Genomic DNA, 22286 nt, shown 5'->3' with positions numbered 1-22286 from the left:
AGGGATGAAACCCAGTGTCTGGTGATGTCTATGCCTCCAAAGGTTTTTGCAACAAGGTATTAAAAAGTGAAAGTTAGATTTAGGATTGTTTAGTTTGTCCCATTACTTTTGGCCCCTTAAAAAGTGGGAAGCACATATAGAAACCGTTGTAATTCCTACACTGTTCACCTGATTTGGATGTAATTACCCTCAAATTAAATCTGAAAGTCTGCAGTTAAAGCACATCTTGTTTGTTTCATTTCAAAGCCATTGTGGTGGTGAATAGAGGCCAAAATATGAAAATTCTGTCAATGTCCCAATATTTATGCACCTGACTATATATATATATATATATATATATATATATATATATACATACAATGTGTTGAGCACAGTAATGCACTTTGTTATATGGTGTCACACACAATAGACCCTTCATCATTTTCAGCTCCAGGCCCATGTGGGCATTAATCTGGCACTGGATGTATGTAACATTATTTTGAAACAGATTGAGTGTGGGAAACAAAGGACAGTTCAGAGTCAAGGATGAAACTTGAGGCAGCGGGCTTGTGGGGTTGATTGTCGAGTTATCAACAGTGATAGAGATATCTGGTTGGTAACTATTATTGACCGGCGGAAATATAATTAGTTCTCTTTTCGGTATAGTAAACTCGAGGTGGCGAGATGACATCCAAGATGAGATGGCAGAAAGACATTCAGTGACACAGACCAACAAATTTGGTAACAAATATGGGGAGGAAAGATAGATTTGAGTATCATCCACATGCAGATGATACTGAAATCAGAAGGAGGTGATTTGTTTACCAAGAGAGATGGTATAGTTTGAGAAAAGCAGAGGACCTAAGACTGAGCCTTGTGGTACGCCAACTGATAAAGGTATCAAAGAGAATGCAGAATAGAAAAACAAACTGTGAAAGAGCGATTTGATAGGTAGGATGAGAGCCAAGAAAGGGCTGAGTCCTGAAGACCTAGGGAATGTAGTGTTTGTAAGACAAGAAAGTAGTCAACAGTGTGAAAAGCAGCAGAGAAAGATCTAGAAAAAGAAGTGAGTAATGGTCTTTAGATTTAGCAGTGACCAGGTCATTCTCTGCCTTAGTCAGTCTTGTCTCTGTGGAGTGTTGGGAATGAAAGCCTGACTGAAATGGGTCCAATAAGCTGTGTGAGTTAAGAAAGTGTGTGTGGCGAGAGTAGGCAAGTCTCTCAAGTAGTTTGGAGGGAGATGGGATGGTAATTTGAGAGGGTTTGGGTATGAAATACCGGCATTCAGGATGCCAGCTGTCAATATACCGACAGCGGCATCCCAATGTTCTGTATCCCGAAAGGGGTCCAGTAAGTATGGTAACCCTTGACCCTCTAACCCTAACCCTCTGCTGCTGCATTCTAACCCTAACACTCCCCGCACCCTAACCCTCCCCGTTAATGCTTAATCCTTGGTGCATGAACCTAACCTCCCTTAGTGCCTAACCCCACCCAGAGGTGTCTAACCCTAACCTCCCCTCATGGCCTAGCCCAAACCCCCCACAACGCTTAAACCTAACCCTCCAAAAACCCACGGCTAATAAGACCTGACTGGCCCCGCTAAACTTAGGATTGGGATGCCGGCTGTGGGGATTCCGGCGCGGCATCTCCACTACTGTCAGGATTTCGGTGCTGGTCTTCTGTCCTGCAGTGGGGAATCTGGCGCCGGGATTTCGAGAGCCAGCATACCGGCTGCAGGCATCGTAACTACATCCCATTTGAGAGAGCGTTAGAATCAGATCTTTTTCATAATGAGAGTAATCCCTGCATGCTTGAACAGTGATGAAAAGATACCAGTAGCGAGAGAGAAATTACTGATTTTAGTTAAGGTTGGGATGAGCAGAGGAGACAGAGCTTTACTGATTTGTGAGGGTATAGGATTAAGCGGAGATGTAGTAGAATACTTCATCTTCAGTTGCAGGGTAAAATGAAGAGAATGTGCCATAGAGTTTAGGTAGGTAATTGAGCAGGTCACTGGCCGAGGAAGAGCATCCCATTTCATTTTGGATCTTATCAATTTTGACCTTGAAGTAGGAAGCAAGATCTTGTGCACGGATAATAGCAGGTGGGTTGAGTGAGGGTGTGGTAAGAAGTTATTTAAATGTATTAAAAAGTTGCTTGGGGTCAGATGCTTGGGCAGAGATGAGAGATTGGAAATATGTTTGTTTGGCAGTGTCCAGAATATTAACGATAAGAGTGGTAGATAGTATTATATGTGATGAAGTCACTTGGAGTACGAGATTTACACCACTGACATTCTACTTTACGTGAGCGATTTTGTAGGTGTCTTGTTTGTTAAATTAGAATGCCACGGTTGACGTCTAAGTCTACATGGAGTATGATGGGTAGCTGGAGCCACTTTGAGGGCTATTTCTAGGTGTGACACTGCTGTCTCAAGAGCAGTGAATGTAGAAATTGGTGAGAATAGTTGTCGCAGAGAGGTAGATAGTTGTTGATAGTGATGTGGTGGTGCATGGCTTGAAGTGACCAGCTGGTATCGGCCCGCCCTAAAGATCAAGGCATAAAAGCAATTAAAGAGGAGTGTGCCAGAAGTCCTTCCGGCTGATATGTGGAGTGATCAAGAAGTACAGGACACATCTGGTAAAAATTATTTCCACTGAAGAAGCTCTTACCAGTTACTAAGGGGCCTATTTATCGAGCTGTGTTTTTATTTAAAATTATGTAGAATTATGTAGAAACTGCTGTTGCTTTATAATTTTATGTATTGTACCTATGTACTAATGGCACAATGCAAAAGATTTCACAGAAATCTCAGGCAAAGTGTTAATTACCACTGCAGATTGCAGTCCCCATTACCATCAATGGGCATTACGATCTGACCGCTATGTACCCCAGTAGTTTATACCATATTCGGAAGGTGTAAACACTTTAAGCCTATGGAGGCTTAGGTACAGAAGAGAGATCTTTCGAATTCTCTCTGGCAACATCCGGGCCCACCCTGGAAGCTGGCACTGTGCACATGCGCAGTGTCCGGTTTCACAGAAGTCTTTCAAAGACTAATACAATTTGCGGGAGATATAACTTTCAGAGACAGCAGTTTACCTTTGTACATGGCGGGGATGTTTTCATTAAAAATTAAAATATCCCCTGTGATATGGATACTTAATAATAATTGCTGCAGTTCCGCGATTATTAGTACTAAGACCCCTAAATTTTAATGTTAATATATTTTATTTTACAACAAGAACAGAAACTGTGCATTTCTGCATGCTGCTAATTTAATGAATGTGTTTGCATGAATTATTTTAAGACCAGGTCACAATTTTAATTAATTCAGCAACAGCATTAATTGTAATGATTTATTCACAGTATTGATTTGTGTTGCATACAGGTGCCCGTAACCTATTTCTTCTCACTCTACGTTTTATTGTACAGTTTTATATTTTAAATTGGTTACATTCTTAAGGAGGCATTCTTTATAAGTGAAAGAATCAGAGTCACAGTAAATGGTCTATAAAATTATTTCTATAGTCTATTAAAAAAACAACAAGCCTTAATGTTTACACTTTTACCTCTAGCTTATAACCAAAATGTGGTAATAAACCAAAGGTATAAGTGATAGCATTTTCAAAGACTATGGAATGGAATTGGCTTCATTTTAAGGACAGGCTGCCCATACTTTCTTTAGTGTTCTAGTACTGATTGCAGTTAGCATCCAGAGGCTGTATGTGCTGGGTACATAATGCCACCACAACAGTCATTTATGTAGAATTAAGTGGCTACTCCCATGTTGTTTTCCATATGTTATAACATAAGGCATCACTCTAGCACAAAAGCAAGATCCATTTCCTGTTATCATAAAATGCAAAGTGCAAGCTTTGTATGCTGTGTAGTTTGTTCATTATTTTTATGATTCTTATAGCATTTATTTTACAAAAGTTTGGCCATTGTTTTGTTAAACTGTTTACGTATTGGAACTTTGATCATGCATGCTCTTATACCAATATAATGCAATAAAAAGTATGTTACCAAAGAGATCAGCAGTGTGACTGATAGATGGAAAAGGGCAGTAAGAACGTGTTTCTGTTGCAGTGTAATAAGTAATCTTGCTGTTGCATGCAGAGTTAGTTAAACTTTATAGTACAAAATATTTCCTAGGTGTCAGTAAGTGTATTGTATGTGGAGGACCTCATACTTAACTGACAAATTGAAGCATATATCAACTGGATTCTTGGCGACAAAAACATTTTTTTTTTCCCCAAGTGTTCATTTATTGCATCAAGACAACAGTTTATATAGTAAAAAGCAGGCATAGTATACATAGCAAGTGAAACACACTAGAATCACTGAGGAGGTTGGTGCAAAGTTCTATTGCCTGGAAGAGGATGTTGCATCCCTGTATTTAATATAAGGGCTGGGGCGATTGGGAACTGTGAGGCAGGACCTCTCTGATACGTCCACTTCATACACGTTTTGTAAGGGATTTAATAATTAATGCACTCACTGTCTCTATAGGCTGACAAGGGAAGGCAATTGTAGTCGTGCCAACCAGGTTTTATAGAAACATAAGTTGTTCCTCTATATACTGGTCATTATATCTATCTTGTATGTGGGATATATCTTTTTTTTTTAACATCAGGACAATTTTGGGCTTTTCAAGGAAGTGGCAAGTTGTTGCATAGATGCACTGAGTACGTCTCTGGAATTAGTTTTGATATATGGTGAGGAAGGTATGCAGTCGGGAAGCCGGCGGACGTAATCCCGATGGCCGGGTTCCTGACTGCTTTATTCCGGCGAGGGTTAAATGACAGGCGTCTAAATCTATCTAATCCCGATCGAAGTGATGCCGGGCGCCGCTGCGGACAGCCATGGGGGGGGGGTTAGGTTTAGGGCCCCCGGGGGGGGCTTAGGGTTAGACACCCCCCCCCGGGAGATTAGGGTTAGGCTAGGGGAAGGGAGGATTAGGGTTAGGCACCCCCAGGGGGACTTAGGGTTAGGCACCCCCCCCCCCGGGGGACTTGGGTTTAGGCGGTGGGGAAGGGGGGGTTAGGTTTAGGCACTTAGAGGGGGGATTAGGGTCAGGCACTGGGGGAAGGTTAGGGTTAGGCACCCCTAAGGAGGTTTAGGGGGGGTAGGTTAGGTTAGTAAATACTTACCTAGGGACGATCAGGATTTTCAGCTGACACGCTGTCAGGATTTGAACCGCCGGACGTGATTCCGGGAGGAAGAATGCATTTTGGAATAGCCAGTGATGAGCTGCTATTATATTAAAGAAAATATTCAGTCTACAGATCAAAACTTCTATATGGTGAGACAGACAAATTAGATATGGATGAAAGAACCAGTTTGCATATATACTTTTCAGCAATGCAAAGAGACACTAGTGAACAGCTAATATATACTCACCAGGGAAGGCAGAACTAGATCATCCATTTGGCAGGCTAGCCTCTTGATCAGTGCCTGAGGAGGCTGGATTGCTGTATCTCACATTTATGTTTAAGAAAATGGAAAGGAGGAGGGCGGGGAAGAGATCTTGACTCCATGCAATGGGGATGAGGATCCACCACTGGCAGGTACCACTGCAGCCACATAACAAATGATGTTGTGATCACAGATGCTTTTTAAACCTTAACACAGTAACATAAAACCTTGCCCACTTTTACATTACCACCACTTGACTCACGAGGACCTTAGTGACTGAAATGTAGACATAAGGAACAAGCATAAATCAGATGTTTCCGGGAGAGGGACCATTTAATTTTGCAGTAGCAATCACATAAATCTTTTCCATAGTGCAATTTTGTAAAGAAACCAGAGTTTTGTGTCAGAAAGGTACAGAACTTGCTGCAGGAGTGAACCTTTTACATTCTGATGTATGGTGAAAACTGTAGCACTGAATCTTACTATTTTTCCTATGCCGCTTTGGAAATTTCGATGTTTTCAGCTAATATAATTTTTATTTCACAAAATAATATCAACATTTACTATTGATATATCGCAGTGTATTCCCCTTTGAATTGTTACAGAGAGAGATGAATTCAAAACACAACAGTGAATCAATCTAAAGGGGCCAGTGGAAATCGGTGCACAGGTTTAAAATGTAAACCATATTGTGAAACATGGATTATTAAGGAATCAATCAGTCTGTAGCTGATGTGTGTGCATGTTTGATGTAACTTTTTAACTGTGAAACAGGAAGGCTTACTGTTAGATGTATGCAGCCCAATATCAATCTATAGTCAGGACATGCAGTAACTCTGATTACTTTAGCAGTGGTTATCTCCTGTTTTTAGAATACCTGTTGTGCCACATACTAAGCTGGTTTAGTTATCTCGCTACACATTTATTCTTATCACCAATATGGTTTTAATCCAATGTGATCAGTCTTCCATAATTGCAAAAGTTAACCCTTATCTGATCATAGGACATGGATAGCCATTCACTATTCTTATTTACAAACATTCAGCCCCGAAACCTACTACATGCAGTATTAGCTGATCTAACAGATGTGAACTTGATGGATTTGCCAGGATGGAACAACTCACAGTTGGTTGAACTGTGCAATAGTAGCAGTCATTTTATGTCCATTATTTGTTATTTTGAAAATTTTGCATTAAAATAAGTAATTTTGAATAATGAAAATGTTTCTCCCTTAGTCAAAATGATCACCCACCCTTATTCAACATGACTCCCCAGAACTCAGAGCGACTTTTTGCAATGAGTGAACCACCCCATTTTTTGGTTCTGTTTACAAAAACATCCTCCTGTTTAAGTGTCTCACTTTTTTGGCTCTTTCTTAGTTAGTATGTTATATAATTTAAACTCAATTGCAATTTTATTTTATGAAGACCACCTCACAATTAGCAACATTGGCCAAAGGCTACAACTAGTTAATGACTGAAAATGTTACATACAACTACTGGGTAGCATTACTGCCTCACAGCACTGAGGTTGTGGGTTCGATACCCACTACGGTCCTAACTGTGTGGAGTTTGTATATTCTCCCTGTGCTTACGTGGGTTTCCTCTTGGTACTCCGGTTTCCTCCCACACTCCAAAATTATACTGGTAGGTTAATTGTCTCTCAACAAAAACTACCCCTAGTGTGTATGTGTGTGCATGTGGTAGGGAATATAGAGAGTGTAAGCTCCCCTGGGGCAGGGACTAATGTGTATGGCCAAATATTCTCTGTAAAGCGCTGCGGAATATGTGTGCGCTATATAAATAACTGGTAATAAATAAACTAGTTTGTAATGGTTTTGTAATAGGTCAAGGGACATTAAACTTACTATGCTTATTACACACATTGACCTGATGGTTTGGTTTCTTTGCCTATTTAATAGATCGGGTATCTAACCTTAAGGGACTGTTATGTGGCAGAACTAGCTGATGTTATAGTGGGTACATGGCTATGAGGCCTGGACGGAGCTATCCTGAGGGGAGCTGGCAATGTTAGCCGTCTGTTGCTGAAGCCCTGAAAGTCCACTGATTTGGACATTAGAAACAGGTGATAAAGTAGTTTTTTGGATGTTACAAATGATACACCACCAAGAAATGATCAGTAATTGGATAGAGGATTATTAGGTGATCAATGAGATGACTATAAGATGTAGTGATAATTCTGGGAGACTTTAGTATGCATGATTGAGATTGAGCTCTATTGTATATTATCATGGATTGCTTCATACCATAACTGAATGCTTCTGTCACTCCCATTAAACTTTAATGTGAAGCGACCCATGGGCACCTACTGCAGAATTGACCTGTTGCTCCAAACTGAACTATATAACAGGTACATTAGGCATATAGGGGTCAATTCAATTAAACGGAAGTTTACTAAAGCAAGTTTGTATCTGGAAACCTGCATACATCACGTAAATGCACGCACCTGAGAAATGTGAAGTTCACTTTGAAATGTCAATTCATGGGACTCGGGTGAGGTTGCGTGACTTTTCTAGAAAAACGAACCTGGGAGAAGTGCGTCAAAAGTTGGGAAAACATGCTGGACCCCCAAAAAGTGACAACTGAGAAAGCAGGACCATATAGAAGGCCGTTAGTGGCCATAAGAAGAGTACTGGAAGTTCTTAAAATGTGTCTAATGGATGAATTTTGCACTTTTTATTAATGGTGGAAAAATTATAGCTTGCACATGTTTGTAATCAGCATTTTGGGGTACAGAAAAAGGTATGTAAAGTGAATTTTTTTTCAGTGTTTTAATACCATTTTGTAAAAAATTCTTAAATTCCTCTCCCGTTAATACAACACCTCTACATACCTGTCTCGCATCCTGTAACCTTATTTAGCTTTTTAGAGAAATTCACCTGAAAACGGACATGTCTTTATTGGCCAAATTATGCTATTTTAAACCCCTCCTTGTGCATGATTATTCATCGAGAGGGGTGTACCCGTGGTTCTGCACTGTGTCCCAATATTTACCTGCTCAGGGAAGCTGCGCGCAAAAAGCCTCAAATTTCCCCAGAAAAAGCAATGCAAGTTTGGAAGTAGATTGCAAATGCAATTCGCAGGACCCAATTCTCACCTAAATTAATTGACCCCATAGTGTTTGTGAGGATTTGTGAGCTTTTGTCTTTTGCTATGCAAATGTTTTATTATATTTTTGTTGTATATTAAAATTGTTATACTGTGAATTTTTCCACTGGTAATGTATTATAGTGCTCCTTTCTGCCAGGAATCATATATACTATATAGTAGAGGTATTGTGGCTACATTTTTTTATATTAATTATTCAATTACAGCAGGCTGCTATTTGCATTCATATGATATGGTGACTACAAAAAAATTAGCATAACGGAAAATCCACTTTTAATTAATCTTAAAATAGTGGAATGGATGACTTTTTTTAGCTGAAGGACAGGAGGTGTAAGCTGAGAGGAAGGTTTGGTAACTAGTGAGGTATCAGTCATGTGTTCTGGTTTGTCTAATGTATTCATTAGAGATGGTATTTGTGGACAACAAGGAAATATAGGTCTTTTTGCAAAAGATTAGTGAAAAGTTTGATACCCAAAAAGTACTCAATCAAATGCTAAAGGTTTAGAGAAAATAGAGAAACAGACTACAGTGTAGATTTTTAAATTTAGTACATTGTAATATAAAATGTTTGTGGGATAGGAAGATCCAAATACCGATTACAGAATTAATGATGATATAATGGTAACATCAGAGGAATGGGACTTTGGGGTTATCGTTTTAGAAGATGATATGAAGATAAGCAAGTGGGATAGTCAAATAGAATGGTTTGGGTTGTATAGGAAGCGTTAAAGTAGCAGAGGGAATTTATTTTGATACCTAATACTGTAGAGATGGATACAGTACATATGGTAATGCAACAGGAGGCATCTGTAGGAAAAAGATGCTTCCTACCAGCATATGCGACCAGAGTGCTGTGTCTGAAGATGCAGCATCAGATCACCATCACGACCATTGTTTGGGGTCATTAAGTCTGCGTCAGCAGAAAACATTGGTGACACACCCCCGTGTCCGGGAATGCAGGCCAGCTCCACCCACTCCGTGTTCACAAGACACGCCCCTGTGTACGGGAATGCAGCCCAGCTCCACCCCCTCCCCGTTCACAAATGGCTGCAGTCTGTCAATCAGACTTCTGCTTTGGGGAACTGTGAGAGATCTCACATTAGAAGACTGTACATGCGCCAATCTTCTAACGTCGGAGATGTACGCTAACCATCAGATTTGTGTACATCTCTGAATAAGGCCCAGGTCACTAGTAAAACCTCACCTCAAAGGCATTCAGCGAAAAGGGCTACTAAAGTGGTCCATGGGCTGCATAACAAAGCCGATCAGCAAAGACTTTAAGAGCTTCACATATAGAACTTTGCAAAGTGAAAGGACAGAGATGATAGAAACATTTAAAGAGTTCAAGAAGCTGGGATTCTTAAAATTGTAAAGGCGTCCTAGAACAAGGAAACACATCTTGATGGAGGACTGAAAGATAACCAAAGGAAGAACTTTTTTTTTTTAACTTTTATAAGCAGAAGAGGTGGTATTTCTAAAGTGAAATAATTCAAATTTGCATTCGATAATCTTATACGACTTTTACACCTAAATTTCGGGTCTGACCCAAGATATTCCCGAGTCGGCGCCATTCACACCGGAGCCGTCTCTGCATAGACTCTGCTTTTCCGGCGTTGAAGTGGATGCTTGGAGATGACATCATCTCCAAGCGCCACTGAAGCCAGACCAATCGGCCGGCATGCAGCGCGCTCCATGTCATCGTGACCCGGAGTGCGCTGTTCTCACAGCAGGGTTTCACGGGTTACTCCCGTGTTAAACCCTGCAAGTTAACTGGGTTGGATTGCCGGGTCACTTGACCCGGCGATCCAACCCTCTCCCCTATTACACCAAGGATCTACCCGGGTTAACCCTGCAATAACCTGGGTTTTAGCTCCGGTGTAAAAGGGGTATAAGGGGTATTCTTAAGATGTTGATAGCACTGCCCTGGCTTTTCAGTCTAGCACTCTAAAGAGCATATTAAATAAAATAAAAAACAAGGTTGGTGCATAATGAGTTTTATTGCATTTATGTATTCTTTGCAAGATGTCAATAATAATAATTATTATTATTATCATCTTCATCATCTCACTGCTAACTACAAATTGGGGATTTCCCTCTCCTTTAATATGTAAATAAAAACAACTCTACAGCTAAACCAGGCAGATGTTGATGTGGCTAATATCACTTTTCTTCGATTCCTTCGGAGACACCCTGATGCATCTGGCTTGTGGAGCTTGCTCTGCTTTCGGTTCTCCTGGTCACATATCTTCTGTGCTTGGACCTGAGTGCATGCTGGTCTTCCTTCTCCTTCTTGCTCCTTGTCTTAGGTTTGTTAACGTAACTGAGGTGGCCTGTGGCTGGGGGCGGGATATAGGGTGATGGAGGACCCTGGGCTGTGCCTGACAAAGTTAACTGTGTGGTGCCCAGACTCCTTTCCACCAACCTATACCCAGCGTGTCCCCTATGGAATCAAAGAAAAGGATTTAACAGGTAAGCACATAAATCTCCTTTTTTCCCGTATAAAAACCCTATTGATAGCTGTAAACCCTTACCCTATGCATGCTATGGGCTGCAGACCGCACTGCACACCGCTTTCTACATGCCGTGTCATTCACACAGTGTTGGTGCATTACCTGGGATAGTAACTACAGCAGTGTCAGGAAATGATACAAGACTCTGCAGGGTCAGCACATGTTCTATTCTGATAAAGTAAAGGTCATTCCAAAAAACACACTAAGGGGCATATTCAATTGGGGGTGAGAATAGCAAATATCCTGCACGCTGGGTTTTCCCTGCAGGTGTGGGATTTTTGCTATTCAATTAGGAGCAGGGTTTTTGACTTTTTGTGCGTCGGGAGATTTTTATTTGCGCACCTCCAGAGCACGACCAATTTCTTCTTCAGGGTCCATAGGGGGTCCACAGGATTGACCTTGGGGTATAGGCTGGGAACCAAATCCGGGCACCACGCAGTTAAACCTTTCAGCTCCCAAGATGCACTTGGTCCACTCTACCTGTAACCCTGCCCGAGCCAGAGGTACCTAAGTTTAAGTTGGTGCCCGGCCGGAGTCGGGCCACCGTTAGCGCAGGGGGGGCTGATTAGCAGCCCCTAAGCTACTTTTTTATTTTCAGAGTTTTAATTTAATTTTTTATTTTTTAACTCTCCAGAGCGGCAGCGTCAGACTGTCCATTGGACGTCCAAGCTGCCCCTCCTACACCCCGCCGGCGCCGCGATGCCAGTACAGATCTGGGGATCGTGGCGGGACCCCAGAGTCTGTACTAGCCAGGCTCTGGAGATATCCCAAGGCTGCAGACAGATTGCCGGGGATCAGGTAAGTTGCGGTGACCTGCGAGTGCATGCAGGTTGGAGTCTCTCTGGGGACAGACTGGAGGCGCTAGCAGCGGTGGCGGGCTCCCCCTCGGCAGAGGTATACCCCGTGTGACCGCTAGACCACTAGGGAGTTATGCCGGCAGCGGGAACCGGCGTCCCGGGGATTAATTGCTAGCCAGGAGAGGCAGCCTTCCCTGTCTTAACGGCTCCTCCCCTCAGCTCAGTGCGCCTTTCCTGTATGTGGTCTGGCGTCCCTGAGCTGCTTCCTCCATGGGCCACGCTTCCTCTGAGGTCTCCAGGCGGCCATTTCCTCTATGGTGCAGTGCAGATCTCCTAGGATGACAGTGAGTCCAGTCCCCCTGCGTACCTCACCATTTAGGTCAGTGTACACAGTGCTATAGCCTTCCCAGACACTGAATCTGGGCAGTTGAATGTAGCAACATTTGCAGTATATTATATGTAATGTTTATGTATATATATTTCTGCAGTGTATATGACTTATCCTAGTGCTGACTGTCTGTGCTTTATTCTCTCACCTGTCAGTGTATATCTATCCCTTTTCTTTACAATCTTCCCTAATACAGGTGTACCTAGGGTGGTTCTGAGACCTCACATCCATATCCTTGTCAATATTTGTGAGGTTTGCCACATACGGTTGTGTGCTGCATGTTGCCATATTTTAGATGGAACTGTGTGTTACATACGCTGATAATGGGTCCCTGCAGCTAATCTTAGTGTCAGTCAGGACCGGTATAGCGCTGCTTGATATTTCCACGATGGTTGTTAGTCACAGGGCCGGATTAAGGGGGGACGTCAGGGGCAGTCGTCCAGGGGCCCCCACATACAGGGGGCCCCCACACACAAGTTCAGCGAAGGTGGGACTAGTGTCACAGGTGTACCACTGCCTGCCCAGCTGCGTGATCGTCAGGACGCAGGCAGCGGATCTAACTGTAAATCTACCGGTACGTGGGCAGTTCGGGGAAGGGGATCTATCTCCTTCCGTTCAGGGAGCCGCTGAAATGAAACTTCATTGCACAAATCGGTGCAATAAAGTTTATTTTGTGGTGCAGCGCTTGACATCATGACGCCACACAGCGCTGCTCCCGGCCTCTAAAAGACAGAGAACAGGCAGCAGGAGAAGCCGCGGGGATCAGCTGGAAAACAAAAGGTAAGTGTAGGGATTGGGTGCTGGGGAAACACTGTACTTGGGAACACCACACTGCAGTTTGGGATGAATGGGTCTATAAGGAGGCCACCATGGGGGGCACTGCGGGCAATTTATTTAAGAGGGCCCCCACAACTTAGTTGCCCCGGGGCCCCCATAAGCCTTGATCCGGCCCTGGTTAGTCAGATATGTCTGACCAGGAAATAGAGCACGATACTGCACCAATTTTTGCTATCCTGCAAGTCATGTGCTGCAGGTGTGAGTACAGAGGATTTGACTCAGAAAGGGTTATGTATGAGGTGCCGAGCCCCTTACAGGATTCCCCTTGGGCGGTTTGTTTTTCAAGACCTGGCCCCCATTGCGGAGCTCCTGGCAGCCCCCGTAGTTGTAACCCACTTGGGGTTGCTTCAACATGCTACCCTTCCCTCTCAGGGTATCTCGCAGTTCTTGCGGTTTACCCCTGTGACAGTCTATCGCTCCCTACAGTGGTTTTTCAAATTTCCTCAGGTACCACAACAGTCTGTAATTTCCCTTGCAGGGATTATCACAACAGCCACCCTGGGTGGATGTCGTTTCTATGAAACACAAGATGGTGTAATAAACGCCCTGTGGTTACTTCCCAGTCTGCGCTGCTGTCTAACACAGATCGCCAGCCAAGGGTGCACTGGATGATGTATCTGACTCCTATCCCTTTCACACGAGGGGGAGCCTAAATCAGGTATTTTTATCCCTGCTTTGGTGCTGGCGGTCATGTCCACCCTAGTTATAGAGGATGTTGAACCTGCACCTAAATCAAATCTCCGTCAGTTTAAGCATTAAAGTGTCTTCGGCTGTTTTTCCCCTTTCTGACCAGCGGGTGGATCACATGGCGGGGGTCTGACAATCGCCAGATAAGAGTTATCACAAGAGCGTTTGGCCTCATGTTTCCCATTCCCTGAGGGTCATTGCAAGTAATAGGAATCCCCTCCTGGGGTGGATTCTCATGTTACTCGTCTGATTAAGAGCGCTGCTACACCTCCCATCCCTGCTCTGACTGATTCTATGGATATGTAGGTGGTAACTTTGCCTGAAATCAATATACTCGCTTTCAGGGACTGTTGCCCGTCCAACCATGGCTATCGCAGGGGTGGCTAAAGCTATTGAGTGCTGGGCTGATGCATTTGTAGACCTATTTCCCTCAAAAACTTCTGGGGATCAGATGCCTTTTGCTACTCACATTCAAAATGCAGTTTCATATGTTGGAGTAACAACATTGAATGCCAGTCTCCTAACCTTTAGAGTTTCGGCTGCAACTGTATCCACCACCATACCCTATGGCTGCGCTCATGGAGGGCAGAGGTGGACTCCAAGATGGGCATTGAAATGGATTACCCTATATTAGGGAGATCTTGTTTGGTCCTGACCTTGACAAGATTGTAGCATCGTGGGCAGTATCGCAAACGGCAAATTTCCGCCTTGAGCTACTTCTACTACAGGGCCTCGGACTAAGGCCCTCATTCAGAGCCGTACGCTCTGAGCAGAGCGCACGCTCTGAATGAGGGCCGGGCTCCATTTTCATGGAGCGTCCTCCTGGACGCTCGTATAGCTGTGGGTCACCACCCACAGGCTATACGAGCGTGCTTTTTGATGGCCGCGATGGTCGAGACCATCGCGACCATCGAAATTGCGAGCCGGAGCCTGCGGTTGAGGTTTTCAACCGCAAGCTCCGGAGTGATTTTGGCTCTATCAGAGCCAAAATCACTCCCACTGACATCACTAGTGATGTCAGTGGGCCGGCTTCTGACGGGAGGCGTTCCCGTGGGAACGCCCCCGTCAGGGAGGCACGCCCCCGGCACGCCCACCAAAGGGGGCGTGCTGTCAATCAACATTGACAGCACGCCCCCTTTGATCGGACACAACGAGCGAAGGACTTTCCTTCGCTCGTCGCGTCTGGCGCATGCGCACGACGGAGCTCCCTCCGTCGTGCGCATGCTCAGTGCATAACATCGACCCACTTGCGAGCGGACAGCCGCTCGCGAGTGGGTCTGAATCAGGCCCTAAATCTGTTAAGTCTCTTTGTCCTTGGGGAAGGCCTAAAGGTCAGTCCTTTCCTAGGCTGTCGGCCTCCACGAGGGCCGCCATACTCGGAACCAAGCAGACCTGGAACTCCAGACCCCCTGCTTCTAAGCGTGAGGATAAGCCTTCAGCCTAACGGGACAGGCCTTCATCTGGGGGATCCCAGAGTGAGATACCGACTGTTTCAGTTCACCCAGTGCTGGTGTCAAGTCACCATGGATGCTTGGGTAAGAGTTGAAGTCTCTCACGGGTACGCCCTCTCATTGCTCAGACGTTATCTCCACATGTTTTGCTACACAGGCCCTTCTTCAGACCCGAACAAGACCTTACAAATCCAGAGAGCTATACAGTCCTTGCGGTAAGCAGGGGTAATTATGCCAGCCCCACTATCTCAGCGAGGGACTGGTTATTCTACTTTCTTTCTGGTGCAGAGGCTGAATGGTCCTCATTGGCCTATCCTCTATCTCAAATCCCTGAACCAGTTCCTAAAGGTGCCTAGGCTCAGGAGGTAACCCCTATGCTCCATCATCTGAGCTATGGAACCTGGGGACTTTATGGTATCGCTGAATATTCAGGACGCATACCTACAGGTACCTATAGAGCCCTCTCATCAGCGTTATCTCAGGTTTGCTGAGCCACAGCAACATTTCCAATTTTCGGGTTCTGCCCTTTGGACGGTCCACAGCCCCAACCTGAGTTTACCAAATTTATGGCTTTTATGACAGCCCACCTGTTCAAGGTATCCGTCTGCTCCAGTATATGAACGGCCTCCTGCTCTTAGCAGGATCACCAAGGTACTTTAAAGCCATTTCAAGTTAACCATTGCTTCCCTTCACAAGCACAAATGGTTAATCAACTGGCCGCGGCGGCCATTTTCCAGTCGTTTTTACAGCGCCGGACCCCCGCGCCGAGGTGGGACTCCGGAGAGGTAAATAATACTATGGGTGCAGGGTGTGCAGTGTGGGACCCCCATGGACCCAGGGGCCCGTGTGCCACGCACATCCTGCACCCATTATAGATACGCCCCTGCTCGTAGCTAATGTATCATAAGAATTGTGCAGCTCAAAATGAGACACCTCTCAAGGGGGACTTTTTAAATTGCATCTGCATGTGATTATTATATTGTATTTGCTTATTGTTGCTTCTGATCCACTACTCCAAGAACGACAGTACAAAAGTGCAAGATACATGCAGCTATATTCTGAAGTAAAACGTACACATGCTGGGCAGTTTTCTGTTTTTGTGTGTGTCTCTTTTCAGTGTGTCTATATTCCTTTCACAGCTGCCTAATAGTTACGTGAATATAATGTATAGTTTTATAGATATCATATTCCACTGTCTAATCAGCTCAATATTGTAATTTTAGAATTTTGCAAGGTAAATAAGATTTGAAGTCTCATCATGTTAAGACACTTTCTCACTTACATGCACAGGTCAAATAGTCAGAGGTTAGGGGAATAAACTACAATAAAATAGTATAGTTCCATTTAATGTAAAGTTTTCATGTAATAATGATAGCTTGCTGGCCTCTGTTTGATCCTTTGAGTGTGTGGTGGTCATGTCTGGCTGATGTTTTGGTAGCAGCAGGTAGTCTGTAAAAGCTGCTTTGGGTTCCTCTTCTGTAGAGTAGCAGTAATTCACACAGATGGGGAGGCCTTATGAACCTTCTCAAAGGTCATGATCCATGGGAGATCTAAGATGCAGAATTTTTTTAGTTTTCTGGTGCTACACTTATTCTGGAATGGAACAATAAGATACAGTACTATTAAACAAGTATTACCTAACAGACATATTGTCTGTAACTAGTGACCAATATGCCTTATTAAAAAGCAATGATGTCACTTTGTGGCATAGCATCAATGATCTTGCTCAAAGAGGGCCAATCATTGTTGCTTTTTAGTATTTTATTTAAATCGATTCAGTAACCAAAAATAGTACTTTTTGTTTTCAAGACTTGGAATTGATTAAGGTTCAATTAGTGTTTTGGGCCTTCAGATGAAAAAATAATATCCTTGTCCTCCCTCATCAGCTTTTGTGTCAAGTGTATCCTGAGAATAGTTTAGAAGAGGAAGATAAGCGGTGGTCTGGATTTTCATGTGTAATAGACGTAACCTAGAGAAATTAAAAGCCCCAATACAGCATTCTGTGCCTGATGTTTTGAGGTACTGCTGAAAATGTAGTTTTTGAGACAATAGAACATATAGTAGGGAATACAGTTAGTCGCAGGAATTAACGCATGCTTTTAGCTCCCATGTTTACTGTTCAGGCAGTAATTGAATAGATCCAGGAGCTGAAAGCCTGCTGTAAGTTCCGTGGCTAATTGAATTTCTCCCAAAAAATACATTTAAATTGGCTATAGCAACATTCTTCACCTCTGTATTTAAATACCAACCTCACTTTAAGAGACTGATGATAAATTATATTTACCTAATGTTGTTCTGTTAAGTAGCTCATTGTAACTTTTCTGCAGTTACAGCTATTGTCAGTGGGTTGGGTATGGGATTCCCGCGCTCGGGATCCCGGTAGTCAAAAGGGCCAGGATACTGACACCTGTCGGTAGGTATCCTAACCCTTCTCCTACCCCTAACCCTACCTCCCCCAGTGCCTAAACCTAATCTCCCCCTCCCCGCACCCTAAACTTAACCGTCCCCCCCCCCCCCCCAGTGCCTAACCCTAAACCCTCCCCCTAGAGCCTAACTTTAACCTGCCGCTTACCTTCGGGATGCTGGTGGTCGGGATGCTGGCGCCAGAATTGTGACAGTTGTCGGGATTCCGGTCGCCGTTATTCTAAGTGCCGGCATCCCCTTTGCCAGGATATTGACCGCATCCCCATTGTCAGTCGCCGGATCCACTTTCTGTCAATATGATAATTTACTTACAAATCACCAACATATTACTCAGTACTACTTATGATATAAATAAATGACATAGAATGACATGAGACAGAAGGCAATATGTTTCTGCCATACCAAGCTTATAGTGCGAGAGGTTAGGGATGCCACCATCGGTCGCACAATCAAAACTTTCATCAACCCTACGGCAGGCGCGGTTTCTCAGACCAAGAATGGCCTCCTATGTGAGTGATTAAGTGTCTGTATACACAACCACTTTCACCAACATGCCTGCGACACTCTCCTAACATGCCCATAAGACGGACCGTCTCTGTGCGTACGCTAAGACACCTCCCTGTCACTTCACAGGAACGCCTATTACAACTGCGATTGCACTACATCCGACATCGGCAGTGCGCACGCAGTCCTCTGAATCATGACTTGTGTAAGGTTACAAACATAAAATACAGAAAAATCTGCAGCATTTTACATCTCAGTCACCGTAAACCAAGTGTGGTTTTCTCGGATTTCGGTATTTCACGACCTATAACATCACTCATTTTCACCCGCACCCATAAAGGTAGTGATGCTTCACTACCATAATATACTGTGATGTACACAGCTGGACATTGTGCTGACACATTGCTGAGAATTTAATCTTCCCCCTTAGTCTTTATGATAAATACAACTTCCTGAGGAACAGGAGGTAACTACAGTCATGCATGCTGTATTTCAGGTGGTTCCTTATATCCGTATAAAGAGTGCATGTACCACAGAAATCAATTAATTTTGTACTAACAACCATTCTAGCTGCGCAGTGAATATACAATTATATTGACTAGTGAGTTTTATATAGATTAAATAATTTCAAATTCGGTTTGTTTGGAAAGTTTCCAACTTTGATGTAATAGTGCAAAAATGTTGGTGCAATTAAAGGCACATACATGCATCCCGTTTGCATTCAGCTAGAGACTCCTAGTTTGGGCAAGTTCTTCCTATCAGAACAAATTTCATTTTACTTTGTTTCAATACCACCAGATACAGGGTTTTACAAAATTAATACAAATGGTAAATGTTGTAATAAAAAAAAAAACAATTACCTTGATTGGAGGATAAGGTAGATTTATCCTCTAGTCTACAGCATACTCAAGTTTCCTGGCAGACCAAGGTTAGGTCATTTAAATGCCTTATTGCTGTAGATCTAAGCTCAGTGTGTTGTATAATAACTGTTGAGTTTGCGACTACATGATTGCTGTGTTGTATTTTTCAGGTGTAACTCACAATATTCCTTTACTTCGGGAGATTATCACTCACCCTCGTTTCATCAAAGGAGATATAACTACAAAATTTCTTCCAGAGGTTTATCCCGATGGATTTAAAGGTTTGTTATTTTCATTTGCTTGTTATGTAAGGAAAGACTTTAGACATTGAATTTTCCATTTAAATTTATCAATTATTTTTCATTGACTGCTTTGTTTTATAAATGGAAAGTAGTCAATGCTTTGTTACACATCCCACACGGTAAAGGTAATTGTTGTAAAATTAGATGTCAATTTCATACAACTATTCTTATCTTTCTCTCTAGGCATAGCTAATTATATTGGCGTATTATGGAGCAATGCGACAGTGATGTCTAATTTTGATTTAAGAGCTCTTGATAACACAATTACGCAAAACTTTGTTTAAGTGATACAGTTAATATAATTGACCATTAATTTCAAATAGTATCAGAACTCACATGTAAGCTGGAGGAAGTATCTCTAGTTGTACTGTATATATCACAGGGCTGTATGATTTTGGTATTTGGTTCAAGCGAGTCTCTTTATTCACACTAGCAGGCCATGTTACACTGTGTTTTATTTAGTTTGAAATAAATGTTAGCTTTTAAATACATCATATGCATATATCCATCTTGTATTTGAGATCAGACCCAATCATATGATGAATTAGTTCTACTCCTCTTTTGTTCATGTTATAGTTACAATCTTCCATAGCACCCTTATCACTGGGGATTCCGGTAATACTATATACATTTTCTGTAGTTATGGAATCTTTTATAGGATCATTTGATGCAATTCTGTTCAGGATTACCTGTCTAACGTTGCCCCTCAACCTAGTAATAGGAACTTTTAAAATAGTCAGACGAATAGAAATGATACAATTGTTTATACCTTGCGTTAGACACATGCAGTGAGATAATACCTTAAGTTATTTCCCATTACCATACACAATTTTTTTTTTAAATTTTGTTTCCCATTACCATACGCACATTTTTTATAATTTTGTTTCCCATTACCGTATACATATTTTTTACAATTTTGTTCCCATTAACATACACACATTTTTGAAAATGTTGTGGCCCATTACCATAAACACATTTTTGAAAATGTTTTTTAGTGGTATTGTAAGTACTCAAACATACAGCAAGTACAGTGCATTCGCAAAGTATTCACAACGCTTCACTTTTTCCACATTTTGTTATATTACAGCCTTATTCCAAAATGGAATAAATCATTTTTGTCCTCAAAATTCTACACACAACACCCCATAATGACAATGTGTAAAAACATTTTTTGAGATTTTTGCAAATTTAATAAAAAAAAAACACTAAGAAATCACATATATATAAGTATTTACGGCCTTTGCCATGAAGCTCAAAATTGAGTTCAGGTGCATCCAGTTTCCACTGATCATCCTAGAGATGTTCCTACAGCTTAATTGGAGTCTACTTGTGGTACATTCAGTTGATTGGACATGATTTTGAAAGGCATACACCTGTCTATATAAGGTCCCACACTTGACAGTGCATGTCACAGCACAAACCAAGCATGAAGTCCAAGGAATTGTCTGTAGACCTCCGAGACAGGATTGTCTCAAGGCACAAATCTGTGGAATGGTACAGAAAATATCTGCTGCTTTGAAGGTCCCAATGAGCACAGTGGCCTCCATCATCCGTAAATGGAAGAAATTCAGAACCACCAGGACTCTTCCTAAACTTGGCCGGCCATCTAAACTGAGCGATCGGGGGAGAAGGGCCCTAGTCAGGGTGGTGACCAAGAACCCAATGGTCACTCAGTCAGAGCTACAGCTTTCCTCTGTGGAGAGAGGAGAACCTTCCAGAAGGACAACCATCTCTGCAGCAATCCACCAATCAGGCCTGTATATTAGAGTGGCCAGATGGTAGCCACTCCTTAGTAAAAAGTACATGGCAACCCACGTGGAGTTTGCCAAAATGCGCCTTAAGGACTCTCTGGTCTGATGAGACAAAGATTGAACTCTTTGGCGTGAATGCCAGGCGTTATGTTTGGAGCAAACCAGGCACCGCTCATCACCAGGCCAATACCATCCCTACAGTGAAGCATGGTGGTGGCAGCATCATGCTGTGGGGATGTTTTTCAGCGGCAGGAACTGGGAGACTAGTCAGGATAGAGGGAAAGATGAATGCAGCAATGTACAGAGACATCCTGGATGAAAACCTGTTCCAGAGCGCTCTTGACCTCAGACTGGGGTGACAGTTCATCTTTCAGCAGGACAACGACCCTAAGCACACAGCCAAGATATCAAAGGAGTGGCTTCAGGTCAGCTCTGTGAATGTCCTTGAGTGGCCCAGCCAGAGGCCAGACTTGAATCCAATTGAACATCTCTTGGGAGATCTGATAATGGCTGTGCACCGACGCTTCCCATCCAACCTGATGGAGCTTGAGAGGTGCTGCAAAGAGGAATGGGCGAAACTACCCAAAGATAGGTGTGCCAAGCTTGTGGCATCATATTCAAAAAGACTTTAGGCTGTAATTGCTGTCAAAGGAGCATCAACAAATTATTGAGCAAAGGTTGTGAACACTTATGTATGTGTGATTTCTTAGGTTTTCTTTGTTTTATTATATTTGCAAAAATCGCCCAAAAAAATTTTTTACACGTTGTCATTATTGTGTGTAGAATTTTGAGGACAAAAATGAATTTATTCCTTTTTGCAATAAGGCTATAACATAACAAAATGTGCAAAAAGTGAAGCATTGTGAATACTTTCTGGATGCACTGTAAGTATCTTTTTCTGAAGTCTAGCTAAGGGCTGAACTTTCTAAAATACTAGTGATAATTTGTTTTTTTTCCCTCTATTATTAAAGGGACCACTAGTAGGATATTAAAATATGTTTTAAGATTGCTTTTAATATGATGTTCCTTTCATTATAATGCCCTAAACTCAAATATGTAATCAGAGATATAATTTCTTCAAAGTGCTGCTACATTTTATTTTGTTTTGTTTCAGTTTAATGAATATTACTGAATTTGGCTAGCTGTATTCTAGATTCCAAACGTCATCATGTGTCACTCTTAAAGTATAAAGTAAGCTTTTGATTAGTGTGAGCTTTCCTAATATTAATTTCAAGGGATAAGGCAGG

The 22286-nt window shown here is 42.6% G+C and overlaps 1 protein-coding gene across 1 annotated transcript in view; it reads left to right on the top strand.

The window, feature by feature from the left end:
• Window positions 1-22286, top strand: part of PCCA (propionyl-CoA carboxylase subunit alpha) — a 578198-nt gene that overhangs the window by 277586 nt on the left and 278326 nt on the right. The window contains exon 17 of the mRNA XM_088458152.1: window positions 19157-19267. Coding sequence (XP_088314278.1) covers window positions 19157-19267 — 111 coding nt within the window. The remainder of the gene's footprint in view (window positions 1-19156; window positions 19268-22286) is intronic.

Source organism: Taudactylus pleione, unplaced genomic scaffold (assembly GCF_031769625.1).
Source record: "Taudactylus pleione unplaced genomic scaffold, aTauple2 ptg000041l, whole genome shotgun sequence".
Lineage (NCBI taxonomy): Eukaryota > Metazoa > Chordata > Amphibia > Anura > Myobatrachidae > Taudactylus > Taudactylus pleione.
This window is presented reverse-complemented; position numbering and strand designations above follow the sequence as displayed.